This window comes from Monosiga brevicollis, genomic scaffold (genome assembly GCF_000002865.3).
Source record: "Monosiga brevicollis MX1 MONBRscaffold_3 genomic scaffold, whole genome shotgun sequence".
Classification (NCBI taxonomy): Eukaryota; class Choanoflagellata; order Craspedida; family Salpingoecidae; genus Monosiga; species Monosiga brevicollis.
This window is the reverse complement of record NW_001865040.1, coordinates 1202420-1217157: the sequence shown is the minus strand read 5'-3', so window position 1 is coordinate 1217157 and position 14738 is coordinate 1202420. Positions and strand designations below refer to the sequence as shown.

The 14738-nt window shown below is 56.7% G+C and overlaps 4 protein-coding genes across 4 annotated transcripts; 2 read left to right on the top strand and 2 right to left on the bottom strand.

The window, feature by feature from the left end:
• Positions 1-283: 283 nt before the first annotated feature.
• MONBRDRAFT_1658 (uncharacterized protein) lies at positions 284-1273 on the bottom strand (the record flags this gene model as incomplete). The annotated part of the gene is made up of 1 exon (XM_001743020.1): positions 284-1273. A coding segment is annotated over one exon (990 nt), but the record flags the coding sequence as incomplete, so codon positions are not given.
• A 1257-nt stretch (positions 1274-2530) lies between these two features.
• MONBRDRAFT_31232 (uncharacterized protein) lies at positions 2531-6435 on the top strand. Its single transcript, XM_001743338.1, has 7 exons — positions 2531-2571; positions 3085-3251; positions 3340-3660; positions 3753-3953; positions 4127-5022; positions 5209-5287; positions 5906-6435. Exons 2-7 carry the CDS (start codon positions 3093-3095, stop codon positions 6110-6112), a joined length of 1863 nt encoding a protein of 620 aa, XP_001743390.1. The 5' UTR covers positions 2531-2571; positions 3085-3092; the 3' UTR covers positions 6113-6435.
• A 304-nt stretch (positions 6436-6739) lies between these two features.
• On the bottom strand, positions 6740-11661 carry MONBRDRAFT_35905 (uncharacterized protein; the record flags this gene model as incomplete). The annotated part of the gene is made up of 5 exons (XM_001743019.1): positions 6740-7200; positions 7352-7559; positions 8202-8668; positions 9360-11439; positions 11611-11661. The coding sequence occupies 5 exons, from the start codon at positions 11659-11661 to the stop codon at positions 6773-6775; spliced, it is 3234 nt and encodes a 1077-aa protein (XP_001743071.1). The 3' UTR covers positions 6740-6772.
• Positions 11662-12413: 752 nt separating this feature from the next.
• Positions 12414-14699, top strand: MONBRDRAFT_5799 (uncharacterized protein; the record flags this gene model as incomplete). The annotated part of the gene is made up of 5 exons (XM_001743337.1): positions 12414-13214; positions 13700-13831; positions 13928-14057; positions 14196-14269; positions 14385-14699. The coding sequence occupies 5 exons, from the start codon at positions 12414-12416 to the stop codon at positions 14697-14699; spliced, it is 1452 nt and encodes a 483-aa protein (XP_001743389.1).
• Positions 14700-14738: the final 39 nt, after the last annotated feature.

Below are 14738 nucleotides of genomic sequence, written 5' to 3'. Positions count from 1 at the left end.
CCGGGGGGGGGGGGGGGGGCATGGCATTTGTAGTGCCCGGTACATGGAGAAGGCGCTCAGCGCTGCTACCGGGGCGACGTCACCCAGGCAAGGGTGTCGTCAGGACACGCGAGGGGCCTGGGTGTGGCGGGTCTCAATTTGAGACTGGCTGCCACGCAGCACCGGCTGCGCGGGCCATGGTGGCTAGATATCTAGCGCCTGGTAGTAAAATATCCTCATTGAAATCCCAGGTGGCCGAGTGAGCTGACGGGGCTGTACTGGGATCGGCGTCGGGCAGGGCCGCACCATAGCGCACAAAGAAGCCAGGGACGTGCTGCAGATAATTGGCAAAGTCTTCGGCACCAAGGTTTGCCGTGGGAAGGGGCTGAGGTTGACCACCGACCGCCAGCACCGCTTCTCGAGCCACTGCGGTCCAGCGTGGTGAGTTGATAACCGGTGGGACGCCATCAGAAAAGGTGGTCCTGGCTGATCCACCGAGTGTTGTGGCAGTTCCAGTGGCAATGGCTGCTACGCGGTCGAGAAGGAGGGCGCGTGTGTCGGCATCGGTGCAGCGAATGGTACCTTCGAGGACAGCGTTCCCGGCCACAACGTTATAGGCAGTGCCGGCTTGAAGGCGGCCGATGGTCACAACGGCAGGGCGGCCCGGGTCCACGGTACGTGCCACGAGTGTTTGTAGTTGCATCACAATGGACGAGGCGAGGACAACGGCGTCGACACATTGGTGTGGACGGGCGGCATGGCCAGCCTTGCCCTGAACCTCGATTCGCACGGTATCTGTGCTGGCGTTGACGCAGCCCTCATGAACAATGAAGGTGCCGCAGGGATAGCGGTTGTCGAGATGACCGCCAAAGACTGCAACCACATCTTCGAGAGCCCCGGCTTTGATCATTGCGGCGCTGCCCGTAGCCAATTCTTCAGCGGGCTGGAAGATGAACCGTACTGGGAGGGGTGGCGCTTCGCCAGCAATGAGGAGGCGCAGTGCGCCGAGTCCCATGGCGGTGTGGCCGTCGTGACCGCAGGCGTGCATGATGCCCGGTGATTGGGACGCAAACGGGAGGGCGGTGGCCTCTTGTATGGGCAGGGCATCAAGATCGGCACGAATGGCGATTTTTGGCCCAGCTGTGGAACCGCTGGCGTCGGGTACGTCGCAGATGAGGCCGGTGGTGCACAGGTCCCGCGGAGAGAGGCCCAGTGCAATGATTTGACGGCGCACATATGCAGCAGTTTGATGCTCTTGCCAGGAGAGCTCGGGATGCTCATGCAAATGCCGACGATCCGCACGGATGGCGGCTTCGAGCGTCGCCATGTCTAGCGATGCGGTCTCTGGTGTGTGCGGCATCGTCGATAGGTCACGACGCCCATGCACGAGCCACCCACGCCCCTGACCCAAGAAGGAACGTTCCACAAGGAGAAGCGAGCGTTTGACCAGCCCGCGGCGCCACATGGCCCCTGCCCTGCCCTCTGGAGTCTGGGTGCTGCTGCTCACCGTCTCAGTCACCGATCAGTCGAAGCGCACGGAAATTGTTTTTTTGCTCGATCGCGACGCCAGTCACTCAAGAAAACCCCCTCTCTGCGGAAGTGTGATTATAGTCACACTGAAACGATTGCCTCATCCCAAGTAGCGTGATGTGAGCTCGGATGGGCGGGATCTGATACACGTACCGTGTTCGTGTAGTAGATGCATGTATTGTGTCATCTCTGCTTCACAAAGTTACACTTTGGGTTGAATGTGTGACAAACACGTGTAGATCAAGATTATGACGCAGCAGCATTGCGCACTGTGCACCGCCAAAAGGGATCTGTTGAATGATTGCCACTGTCGCTCGTCTCCCCCTTCTGTTGGTTTGCCCCTTTGCATGTCTGTATGGGTCGAAATGGCAGCCGGGCTTGGGATGCTCTCGGGCTAGCCTGGCCTGGAGAGAAGGATGAGACTGCAAGGCAGAGGGCAAGCCATCTGGCCGTCGGGCCAAGTCGACACACTCAGCTCTCGTGGCGAGCCCGACGACGCTTTCTTCGGCTCCTTCTTCGCTCATCTTCTTCATCTTCTTCATCTTCTTCATCTTCTTCAACCCCCTGACTTCTCTCAACTCTCAATTCTTCTCTCTTCTCTCTCTCTCTTTGTCTCTCCTGTCTCTGTCTCTGTCTCTCTGTCTCTGTCTCTCTGTCTCTGTCTCTGTCTCTCTCTGTCTCTGTCTCTCTCTCCTCTCTCTCTCTCCTCTCTCTCTGTGTACTCTCTCTCTGTGCTGTGGGTGTGGTGTCTCTTTGGTTTGTGTCAACCTGGAGTTCAATTGTAGTAGTGAATAAGTGTTCTGCGCCATTTTCCCCTTCTGCCGGTTGGTTGGTCGTGGTGGCGGTCGTGGTGGTCGTGATGTGACTGTCCCGATCAAGTTGCCTGCCCTGTTCATCGTTCATCTGATTTGCCTTGGCGCGAGCTGTTTGGACGGTGCATGAAGCAGAGGCTTTTGATTGGCTCTGAGTACTGGTTTGCCCAAGCTGACAGTGCTTCCATATGACCTAGTAGACATTCCTTCGGGCCCAAGCCGCACCGCTGCCCCTTGGCACCCCTTCAAGGTCGGTCGTCCATCAAACCAGACTACCTTGTGTTGATCATGCGTTCGCTGGTGTGGGGATGCTAGTCCCTGTGGCCGTTTCCTTGCTGTCGCGGCCATCGTTTGTTGCTTTGCATCCTTGTTGCTGTTGAGATGCTACAAGCCAGCCTGTGTGAGGGACATCATCACGTGCTGGAGAACAAAGACGAGGAAGGCAGGCAGTGCTCAGGGCAGAGCGTCAGTGGTCCCCACTGATTTCACACTTGCTCCACCACCACCCAACCCAATTTGCCGTTGCATGCTATGCTGAAAAGCGTCCTTGAAACCTTTGAGCCCTCTTGCCTTGATGTTTGTTGCGAGCGTTTCTGCCCTTTGGCACGAGATGTTCAATTCCACCTGCTTTGGCTCCTCTCCGTCACCTCCTTTCTTCGTCTTCGATCACCCAAACACACTGGAGTTCTTTCTTGTAAAACCAGCCTCCCGCATAGCATCTGTGCTCATACGGTTCCTCCTTGCCGCCTCCCGATTGGTGTAGCCATCATCATGTCCATGTTGGTCCGTGCCGTTCGCGGCACCAGCCAGCCTACCCTGCTGGCCTCCCGCTCGATGATGAGTGCGGCCTCGCGCAGCAACCCGGATGCTTACGATGAGCACGGCAACCGCCGTGTGACCGTCGCGTACGGTGATGGCATCGGCCCCGAGGTATGCTGAATTCAAATCACCCCTAGTATGGGCTTGCCTCGTCGTGTTGCCAGATGATTCAATAACGCCACATCTTGTTCAACGACAGATCATGGAGGCAACGCTGCGCGTCCTCAAGGCGGCCGGCGCCAAGATTGCCCCTGAAATTGTCGAGATTGGTGAGAAGGTCTACGAGCGTGGCGTCAGCAGCGGTATCGACAAAGACGGCTGGGAATCCCTCAAGCGCACCAACCTCTTCCTCAAGGCCCCCATCACGACCCCTCTGGGTGGCGGTGTCAAGAGCCTCAACGTGACCGTGCGCAAAACGCTTGGCCTTTACGCCAACGTTCGTCCCGTCAAGTCGTACGCGCCCTTTGTGCCCTCGCTGCACGATAACATTGACATGGTTATCGTTCGCGAAAACGAGGAGGTGCGTGTTCATTCCTCTCCCTTCTCCATAGTACCCAAGAAAGCCAGCTGTCTCAAATAGTAGTGCTCTCACGGCTTGACCTGTATCTGTAGGATTGCTACGCCGGTATTGAGCATCGCCACACCTCGGAGGTGACCCAGTGCATCAAGCTGATTACCGTGCCCGGTACCGCCCGCGTCTGCAAGTACGCCTTTGACTATGCTTTGACCCATGGCCGCAAGCGCGTTTCGTGCATTACCAAGCAAAACATCATGAAGATCACCGACGGCCTTTTCCACCGCGTCTTCAAGCGCGTAAGTCTGTGCATCTTTCTCTCGTGTTTCTCTCTTTCTCTCTTTCTCTATCTCTCTCTTCTCCCTCTCGCTTGTGTGTTCCTCCTCCCCTCTCTCTCTCTCTCTAAACCGTCAAAGGCGCGCTGCAGCTGGTGGCACACCGCACGCCCTCACGACCGTTGCCAATCATGTAGACTGCCGACCAATACCCGACCCTTGAGAGCGAGCACCGCATTGTGGACATTGCCACTGCTCAGGTGGCCTCCAAGCCCCACCTCTTTGATGTGATCGTGACCCTCAACTTGTACGGTGATATCATCTCGGATGTTGCGGCCGAAGTGGCTGGCAGCGTCGGCCTCTGCGGATCGGCCAACGTTGGTGATCGTGCGGCCATGTTCGAGGCCATCCATGGCTCAGCCCCGGATATTGCTGGCATGGACATTGCCAACCCCTCGGGTCTGATCAACGGTGCCATCATGATGCTGGGTCACATTGGCCAGCGCGATGTTGCTGTGACCATCAAGAACGCTCTCCTCAAGACCATTGAAGATGGCATCCACACCGCCGATATCTACCGTGAGGGCAAGAACTCGAAGCAAAAGGTCGGCTGCCAAGCCTTTGCCGACGCCGTCATTGAGCGCCTGGGCCAGTTGCCCGTCATCCTGCCTGCTGAGGAAATCGATCTCGATTCGGACAGTGTTGACGTCCCCACCTTTGAGCTGCCTGAGCGTCCCGTCTTCACGCCCCCCTCCAAGAGCCTGGTTGGCTGTGACATCTTTGTTGACTGGGAGGGCACCGGTCGTGACCCCAACATCCTGGCCCAGCACCTCCAAGCCTGCGAGGGTGATCATCTCAAGCTCGAGATGATCTCCAACCGAGGCGTCAAGGTTTGGCCTGATGGCAACCCCAACACCTACAAGGTCAACCACTGGCGTTGCCGCTTCACCAGCAACAGCCGCGATCACCTGCCCTCAAACACTCACATCTGCGAGTTGATGCGCCGCATGGACAACTCTCGCCTTGATGTCATCAAGACGGAGAACCTGTATGATTACAACGGCGAGGCTGGCTACAGCCGTGGTCAAGGCCAGTAAGCGACCACCCGGCTCCTAAGACGCAGCGACCACTTTTTCGAGCCCCACGCACTCCACGCACGCCCTGTGTTCGCGTCAATTTTTTTTTTTTTTCCTTGTTTTGTGCAGCCTGTATTGTCTCTTCCCCACCCTCTCCTTGGCTGCTCTCAATCGTCCAATGCAATGCTTTCGTATAAATCTAGCTGTGATGGCGGATTGTCGCCGTCTGTGTGTCTGTTGACTTTGTCGCTTCTCGAAGATCGTGCCATGTACCCGTCATTGGTGGGTCGTGGCTTGTTTGCCGCCCACCACCGATAGCGTGTGCCTCATCCGTGCCTGTGCTTGTGCGTGAAATCCCCCACCATACAATTGATTGCCCCTCGAGGCTTAAGATTCGACCTGGCTCGCTCTCCTTTCGTTACGCGCGCGCACACACACACACACACACACACACACACACACACACACACACACACAATGACTGTTGGTCACTGTCTCGGTTGTCAGCAAAAACGGATGGGAGAAGAAATTGCCACGGAGATTCAGTATAAAGTTTGGCAGGAAAAAACACATCACAACTATTGTACAATTTTGTTCCCCTGCCACAAACCATCAAGGTAAGGACGACGACGAACCAGCACAGGCACAACGTGCCGACTGCCGTCGACCGCTCCCAAACGGCAGCGCGGCTGTGAATGTGGCCATCTTAATTGTCATTTGAAAGGGTGGGGGAGGCATGGAATGTTTCCACGGATAGTATGAAAGAGAGCAGAGATAGGGGATGATTGCGAGTCGATGAGTAACGACATGGCAGTGTCGTCTGTACCGGCAATCATCGCCTGCTTTCGGTCTAACGTCCATTCTATGCCCCACTGTGTGCATGAACCATTCATGTTGTAGATGTTTGCTGCTGTTCGTACTGCTGCGATGCGCGTGACCGGCTCGGTCCGCTTTGCTTCGGCCAAGGCTGCGGCGCCCAAGAAGGATATCGTGCGTGACACCTTCGCCGACAAGCTCAAGGAGTACGGCAAGAAGCACGCCAAGAGCCTGGACGACCGTGTTGCCCAGGTTTTGGCTGAGCGCATGGGTGTTGCCAAGAAGGCGTAAATGTCCCTTCGATTTGCCACCATCTGCCCATAATTGCCTCGATCTCTACTCTTTTTTTTTTTCCTTGATCCTCCAGCCTGGACAACCCTCAGGGCTGAGGTCCCCTACCACCCTGAAGAAGCCCCAGTGGTGCCTGCCCGTGCTGCGCTCGTGTTGGCGCTGTCATTTTGGCCAGGCCATCTAGATTGCACCATATGCAACAATGAGGATCGATGCCCATGATGACACATCCGTGACATTCTTCTCCCATCCCCACCCTTTCCCCCCGCCTAACTCCATGTTTGCTTGCGCTGCATGGAGCCTCAATCCAAGAATATATGCTCAGCAACTCGTCTCTTGTCTGTTCATCTTTTGCCTGGTCTCGAGAAGCAGGTTGCATCGCCAAGGGAGCATCAAATCGGCCATCTTCATGTTTATTTGTGGCAGAAAATGCGGGTTGCGCAGAAGCACATGAGGCTGGCAAGCCAGGCTCATGTGCTCAAGCCTCACTGCATGGAGAAACTGCGTTCCCAGATCCAAATCAAAAACAAAGCGAAACAAACAAAACGACCACACAATCCATTTACTAGTGGGCATGCACTTGGGAAACAGGCAATCAGCCAAGTCAGGAGGAGACCACAGGGCATTGTTCATTGTGCCAAAGCAGTCAATTAAAATTATTTATGAAATGAGTGAGCGGGTAATTTGCCAGTGAGCGCCATGGAACAAAACCCCAAATTGGCCTTCAATCTGGCGCAGATTCTCAGCTACTCCAAGCGTGGGCGCTACCTCCTGCAGCCACGAAGGCGCGAAATGCTGTTGTGCGCAGGTGACGGCATTCGCGCGCTCGAACGCCAAGGCCACGGCGCCATCCGATTCGACGCTTTGGACGCCAACAAGCACATAATCCTCCTTACGAGCGAGCTGCACAGCACGCCCGACAGCTCCGGGAGCCACCTGAAGTAATAGCAGCTCCTGCAACTTGTCCAGCGGCGAACTCGAGACACGGGTTGAGCGGCGCAAGGAGCCCATGCCCAACGCATCGACGGTCGACAGGTGTTGTCGCAGTGTCCAAACCAGCTCCTGTGCGGCCTCAAATGAAGAGCTCACTGTAACCCAAAGGGACAAGGTGCCCGAGCAAAAATAGAAAACAAAAGAAGCCCATCCCATCGACAAACAGGTCCGTCAGTCATTGCCAGCACTGACAAAGGCAGGTCTCGCCCGAAGCAGAAGCTGCATCCGAGGCGGGCAGAAACGCACCGGCAATGCCAATGTGGCCTCGTGCTTGAAGCTCCGTACGCAAGGCATGAAGGCGCTGCACGGCGTTGTTGCCCCCAATCAAAGCGACTACGACCGCGCTACCTGCGCCAAAGGCTGTGCTATCCATCTCTGCAAACCCGTCCTCATCCGCTGCAACCAGCATGCGTTGCAACGTCTCGTCTAGCGTCACCGTGTGCAGAGACTCGACCTAAGTGTCCCCATCGCCCAAAGCAATGGATTGAGTTCGAGACGTTCAGTTGATAAAGGCTGAGCTGTAAAGCCACGATTCATGGTTTCAGGCATCCAACCTCCTGGTTGTGATCGGTCAGGTAGTGCAATGTCTCGGCAATGGCCGCATCGCCCTGTGCCGTTCCAACAACACATACGCTTTCTGCCGCGCCGTACACGCGCGGCTCGAGCAATTGCAGCGGCCGTGGTGGGGCGAGACAGGGGCGGAACCACGTTTCCACCAAACGAAGCTCGTGCATGTGAAAGAGAGAGGACAAAGTTGTGGGGGCCTGCCAGGCAAAGCCCCGCCGCCTGAAAACACGATCACAGCACCCAAAGACCAGTCAATGAGTAACCTGTCCGGTAGGACTCGCTCTGGGGCAAAATTCATCAATCATACCGGAGAATCGGAAGGTCGTCTCCGTGTGCATGAAGAAGGGCGAATATGGACACGCCGGGTGCCGACAATTGAGCAACGCTTGCTTTCCAAGCAGACGTCCCCACTTCGCCCCGCGCCAGCGCTCGCACCTGACTGCGCGACAGCTAGGTGGCCAGACGAAGGAGTTAGCGCGATCGTACCACCAGACGCTCAGCATAGACCTTCTCAAGCTGCGGGACATACCTGACACACGCGCTTGAAACCCATGAGGTGGAACTTGGGCAAGGCATGCAGTTCGTCAAGTGCGGCTGCCATCACGTCAGGTGTGGAATCCACCAGCGTGGCAACGGCGACCACTGGAAGTAGAGCGTCAAGTTGCTCAAAGGCACTGCTGAGGCGCCCCGATTGAGGTGGTGCGTGTGGAATCTCTGCCAGCTGCGCTTGAAGCACAACAGCAAGCTCATGTTCATCCAGCACCCGACGTGGAATGCTTGCTCCTTCGACGTTGTCTCCCACCACGAAGCGGAGGCTAAGCACGACATTTGCCAAGGTAGCGTCTCGCAACCGCTGGCGAAGCGCTGTCCGCCGCTGCCACAAACCCAAACCCTGGCACGACACCAGGAAGATGGAACGGGGCGTTGCTTCAGGCAGGAGACTTGCTGCCAATTCCTTGCTCAAGCGCACGTATCCCGCGGTCGCAATACCGATGCCTGCAGCCACCCAGACAGCAGTCATCAACACACTTGTTGACCGGTCCGCTCAGCAGCAAACCCTCTCAAAGCAATGGATGGCATTCTAAGATCACGTACCCTCGGCCACAAGCGAACAGATGGCACGCCGGACCAGATCAACAGTTGCGACGCTTACAAGTAAAACCAGTCCTTCTAAATCTGGGGTACTCAGCAGGGTTGGGACGCCTTGGTACCTGGCGATAATCATTGCGGCCACGCGTGAGATGGGATCATTTGCCCAGCTGCATCGGACAAGCCAACCGTGTCCTGGCAGAAAACAGCAGGAAGGAGCGATAACCAATGCCTGCGTGGCGTACTCTTTGAGTTGACGCTCGGTCCAAATACGGGGCCCAAACGCGGTGATAAGGTCGGCAAGCGCCTGGTAACTATGATGAGTAGCACGGACACAATCCCCGAATTGATGCCCAAAGCGAGCTCGCAGGCTCTCTATGTCGCAAAAACCCGTGTGATGGCAGACGAATGAGAAAAGCAAGGCGCCATGAAAGGACGAGTCCGAACAGATGCGAGCAGACAAGAGAGAAAGCGCGCGCACACACACACACACACACACACACACACACACACACACACACACACACACGCGCGCGCGCGCGCGCGCCCGTGACAATCAAAGGAAGGAAGAAGCTACCATTACCCTCGCAAGACTAACCAGGAGCAGTTGCTGCCGCGACAGCCAGATCTGCTGGACCAACAGAATTCGTCAGACGCTCCACCACGCCATTGCCGTAGACGGCCAGGGCTAACCAGGGCACCTCGCTCCGGTAGACCAGGCGGCAGCCAAATAACGCAGCGCTATGGGCCTCAAGGACGGTCAGGCATTCAGCGAGCAAGGCTGGCTCACACTGAGCTTCGAGCAGAGCCACATCGTGCTGCAGGTTGGAGCCATTGTTGTTTGGGGCTATGCGTGCATCACAGGCGTGGGAAAAGCTCGCCCAAGCTTCTGAAGGGGTTGCAGTCACGCCATCAACGGCGGCGGCAATCACTTCCTCTTGGGCACCTAAGCGACTTCCGTAAGAGGCCTGCTGAAGCCGATGCCGCAGGCGCTCCGTGGTGACTTCCAAGGACTGATCAGATCGCAATAGAAAGGTCAAATAAATACGGCTACTGGGTGCCCGACAGACTTGAAGCGCTGTAAGCTGCAGCGCCTCGTTGTGCAAAAGCATGGTCAGCGGCACAATGATAGCCCCAATGCAAGAAAGCGACAAGCCCGTCAAGTCAAGGCGAAAGCGGTGGTCGGCACAACGGTCCAAGTCGGCACTGGCTAGCGGGTAAACTAGGCCAAAATCTGGCTGCGTGAGGGTAATGTTGGACTGGTGCAAGCTGAGTCCACAGCCACGACGCTGATCAAGACGCTGCAACGCCCTTTGAGTGAAATCGCTCGCGCGCTCTCTGCGTGGCAAGCCTTTGGGCAGCGCGGCTGTTTCGGGATCACTAGTAGTCTGTAGCAGAAGCCGCAGGGCCTTGCTCTTGTCGGTGGGCTCGGCTAGAGTGGAGCCGGAATTGGCCGTGTCACCTTCGCTCACGACATTCTCGGACGCTGTGGCACCCGAGGTAGCCACGACATTTGTGGCGGACGCAGTCTCGGTGGCAGCAACGTCGAGCCCATCATCTGGCGGCCTGTGTGCTATGCCAGGGCTTTCTGATTCCACTTGGGGGTGTGCGTCGGAAGAGGGCAGCGTTCGACTGGCACGACGCATTCGTACCACAGTGGGGCGAGAGTGAGGCGTGCGCGTCAATCGCGCGCTCGCCTCGGCAGTTTCCAAGGAGAAGAAATGTAGAGAAGGATTAAAGTGCACGTGACGATCGCGGTGTGTGCTCGGGCTTGGGTTTGAGGCCACCCCGTTGCCCAAGGGTTCCTGCCTCATTTTTGCATCTTCGTCGCCCAACGGGTTGTGTAAGGCACGCGTCGATGAAGAGGTACGTCCGCGAGCTTGCTGTGCCGTGATGGGACCAGCTACGCGGCCACGCAGCTGCCGCCGTGCTTGGAGCAAAAGGTCGTCATCATCATCATCATCGTCATCCTCGTCGTCATCCTCATCTGTATCGCTTTGAGCAGTGGCCTGTGCACCCTCACCCGGGCCATGATGCCCCATCGCCTGCTGGGCATTGGGGGTCAATAGCATGCGAGCCCGCATTGTGCGACTGGGCTCGCGATGCCGATCATGGCCAGCCGTGGTGATTTGCCTTGAGGATCGGGCTGCAAAACCATGGCCACCTTGCTGCACGCACGCCTTTGCTGGCCCTGGTGACGACGCGGCTGACACTGGGGTGCAACTGGGCCTGATTGGCGCGGTGGACGGAACCGTGAAAGAAGCAAGACCACTCATGTCAGGCAGCTCCAGCCGCAGCGCACCAAGGCCTGGAACTGGTTGGTGCTCGGCAGCCACTTGGGACGCCAGGGCAAGAGCAGCTGGGTCGGGACGTGGTCCAAGAAAAGCATTGAGATCTGCGTCGACCTCGCTTGGATCTGGACCCAGGAAACGATCCGGCGCTATGCCCGCAGCGGTGTTGGGGCTGGCTATGCGAGGGCTATCGGCTGCATCGACCTGGCGTTTATGGGAATTGGATTGTTGCGTGTCAGCACCAGCGATGGACCCCACCTCACTCAGTGAGTGAGTCGGTGAAAGGGCGCGGATTGAGGTCGCACGGGAACTGGATGGTGCCAAAGCGTCCTTCCAGTCCCAGTCTCCACCTCGTTGAAAGATGCCAATGTCAGGTTCAGAGGCTGTCTGTCGGGCCGTGAGCGAGAAGAGGGCACAAGACAGGGGGAAGATGACCATGAGAGATTAGCAACGATGTGATCCAACCGATATCATGCTGCAGCTTAGCTTTGCGCAAGGCCCTGTCAACGCCCTGCCAACGCCTCAGGCACAAGAACAGGCAAGACGAGCGCGGGTTACCTCGTCATCACTGCTCAACGAGGGCAAATCCAGTGAACCCAGGCCGTCCATGGCGCCGTCTGGCCTCCACTGTGCGCCAGCCAAGGCGCGACTTCAATTTCCTTGAAAACTTTGAACTCGCCTGGCGAAGCCACGGCTGGACAGAGCTTGTCGGAAGCAAGCCAGAAGGCCGTAAAGGAAGAGCTGAACTGAAATGCTCGCTTGACGGTGACGGGCTGCGGCAGCTGAGAAGTTGCAGTCTGAAATCAAGGATGGAGGTATGCCGCCCATTCGATGATGGCTCCACAGGCGGTCAAGCTAGCTACTAAAATTGCCTCACGCTCGCCAAATGCACACCCTTACCCTCCCGTTGCCGGCAACGTCGCCATCAACCAGCCGGAGAGCTCGGTCGGACCTCGAATCCTGCACTCTTGCTGTTTGGGAATTGAACTCTGTGTGTGTGTTCGTTAACGACCACACACACACACACACACACACTCTCTCTCTCTCTCTCTCTCTCTCTCTCTCTCTCTCTCTCTCTCTCTCTCTCTCTCTCTCTCTCTCTCTCTCTCTCTCTCTCTCTCTCTCTCTCTCTCTCTCTCTCTCTCTCTCTCTCTCTCTCTCTCTCTTTGTCAGAGAGAATTGGGTTATGGTCACTGAGTTCGGTACCGCGTTGGCGCTGACTCACTTGCGTTACTTTGCTTGGTGGGAGGCGACGGGGGGGGTGAGGGTCGACTGGACCGCTGACGGTTGTCGTGACCCGTCACAACCGCAGGATTTTGAGGCACCCGCGCTGCCGGACAGATCAGCCTGAGAACGAAACCATGGCAACTTCTCAGTCGCCACGCGGAAGCTCGCTGAGTGGGCTGAACAGGCGTACTACCATCTCCTCCCCCCACGCGGGTCTGAAGCAGCGCACCGCCTCGCGCATGTTTTCTGTCATGCGCCATGGGCCGCGCCGCACGCTCTCCATTGCCACGGCCAGTGCACATGCAGCCGCTAAAGAACTGCCCATGTATGTGTTGCAGCGTCATCGCGAGGGTGGCGGTGGCCTCTTCACCTACAACACGACGCGCACCACCGCGGTGGCCGGCGATTTGCCTTTTGCTCGCCTAGACTCCATCACGGCCGCCCGCGATCCGCGTCAAGGTCGAGGTGGAGGGATCTCAGCCGCTGAAGCCGCTAGTGCACTCCGACGCCAACGTCAATTGAAGAAACAGAGTGCATCCCCCACATCATCACCAGCCTCCACAGCCCCCACCAATGCGCCGAGCAACGAGGACTCGGGCATGGCCGAAGTGGAACAAGTGTTGGAGCTGGCTGCCAGCCTTCTCAATGAAGAGGACGATTGTGTGCTGGCCTGCAAGCTTCATCAACTCGATTCGGATATGGAAACGGCTTCAGACAAGCGCTTCTTCCTGGCTCTCATCCGACACTCGGAAAACCAGGCCTGCATCCTATGTCTGAGTCGCCAAGCCGAGACTCCCGCTGAGCCCATTAAAGACGGCGACCATGCCTTCCATGTCGATCATGTTGTGCCCATTGGCCGGCAAAGCAACTTTAAACTTCATGGTGATGGCACATTCACCTTTAATAACATCCTTGACCCCCATCAAACGAACGAGGTGCGCTATTGATGCGTGGGGTTGGCTTGGATCATGACAACATTGCCCCGCCTCTCCCTCCTCCTCCTCTCACCGAGTACCTAACAGCTCATGTGGCATACATCCCGTCGGGACGCGGCTTTTTATCATCCCATACCTGTATTTCTTTTTCTTTTTTCTTTTTTCTTTGTCTTTTTCTGGTGGCGGCGCTTGTAGACGTTTCGCTTCAAACTCGCTTCAGTCCTCTCCCTCTGGACCGCGGTTGCTGCCATTAGTGGTTTTGTCGAGCGCGCCAAGGCCAGCGAAGCTGACTGGGGTTGGACCCGACACTACCTGCCCTCCAAGGATGCCCCCCCAGCCCTCTCCAGCTTCCTTGCTGACACCAGTGCGCTGGATGAAACCTCTTCTGCGGTGGGTGTGTATGTACCGCATCCACACCACACCGTCGCTCAACAGAAAACCTCACTGCGCTTGCTTTCCTGCTCGTTGAATCTGGGGTCGAATAGGACGATAACTCAGAGCCATCAACACCGCGACCCTTCGAGGAGCGCTCGGAGGATGAGTGGCGCCGGCTTCTGCTTCCAGAGATCAAGAAAATCATTGCGGCCAGCGATCTTGACACCTTGACAAGCAAAGAGGTTGGTACATTGCCACTTCCTCAGTATCGGGAGAACCTTCACATATTTTTTGCTTCAACCAGAGTGACCTCATTTAAACCCCGCTTCCTACCTCAGGTGCGGTTGGCACTGGAGCTCAAGTTTGGGCGAACCTTGAAGCAGTTTAAAGGCTACATCGACGAGCAGATGATTGTTGCCTTTGGCCAGATGGCCCCTCCTTCCCCCATCTCCGACCTCATCTTCTTGGGTGCGCCGGACTTGTGCACACTCCATCTGCTTCTCCGCCCCACACGAAGTGGACTCGAGCCTGCTTGCACTCACATGTTTATTCCATGGCCGCTTGACACACACACACACACACACACACACACACACACACATACAGGCACTGAATGGAATGCCTGCAACCTGGAGGAGCTGCGCGAAAATGGCTGCTCCCACATTCTCAACGTGACAGAGGTACGCGGCGTGTCATAGCAAGGGAGCACCATAGAGCAAACGCCGTGTCAGGCGTGCCCACACCCGTGCCCATGGTTGTGGTCCTGACCAATGCAGTACCTGTGGCTGTGCTTAGGAAGTACCCAGCTACTTTGAGCAAGACTTTGAGTATCTGCGGATATCGCTTCCAGATGAGGAAACGGAGAATTTGCTGCAGCACTGGAATCGCACCTTTGACTTTATTGAACTTGCACGTGCAAACGACTCGCGCGTTCTGGTTCATTGTAAAATGGGTGTGAGTCGCTCGGCTTCGACGGTGATGGCATATCTCATGCGTTTTCACGGGTATGTCAGCACGTACCACCCTCACCGCTGCCGCCTTGACGTGATCTTGAAACTTTCTCTGATGCTCCTTCGCTTTCGAAATGACGGCCCTCCTCCTCGCTGTTAATCCCATTAGCTGGACGCGCGACCATACTTTTGAATACGT

Excerpts from the sequence above, each read along its gene's own strand:
- MONBRDRAFT_31232 (XM_001743338.1), top strand. The coding sequence starts at position 3,093 with ATGTCCATGTTGGTCCGTGCCGTTCGCGGCACCAGCCAGCCTACCCTG. Across the intron at positions 3,252-3,339 it reads GTGATGGCATCGGCCCCGAG|ATCATGGAGGCAACGCTGCG; the intron begins GTATGCTGAATT and ends GTTCAACGACAG. Across the intron at positions 5,023-5,208 it reads TACAGCCGTGGTCAAGGCCA|CTGTGATGGCGGATTGTCGC; the intron begins GTAAGCGACCAC and ends GTATAAATCTAG.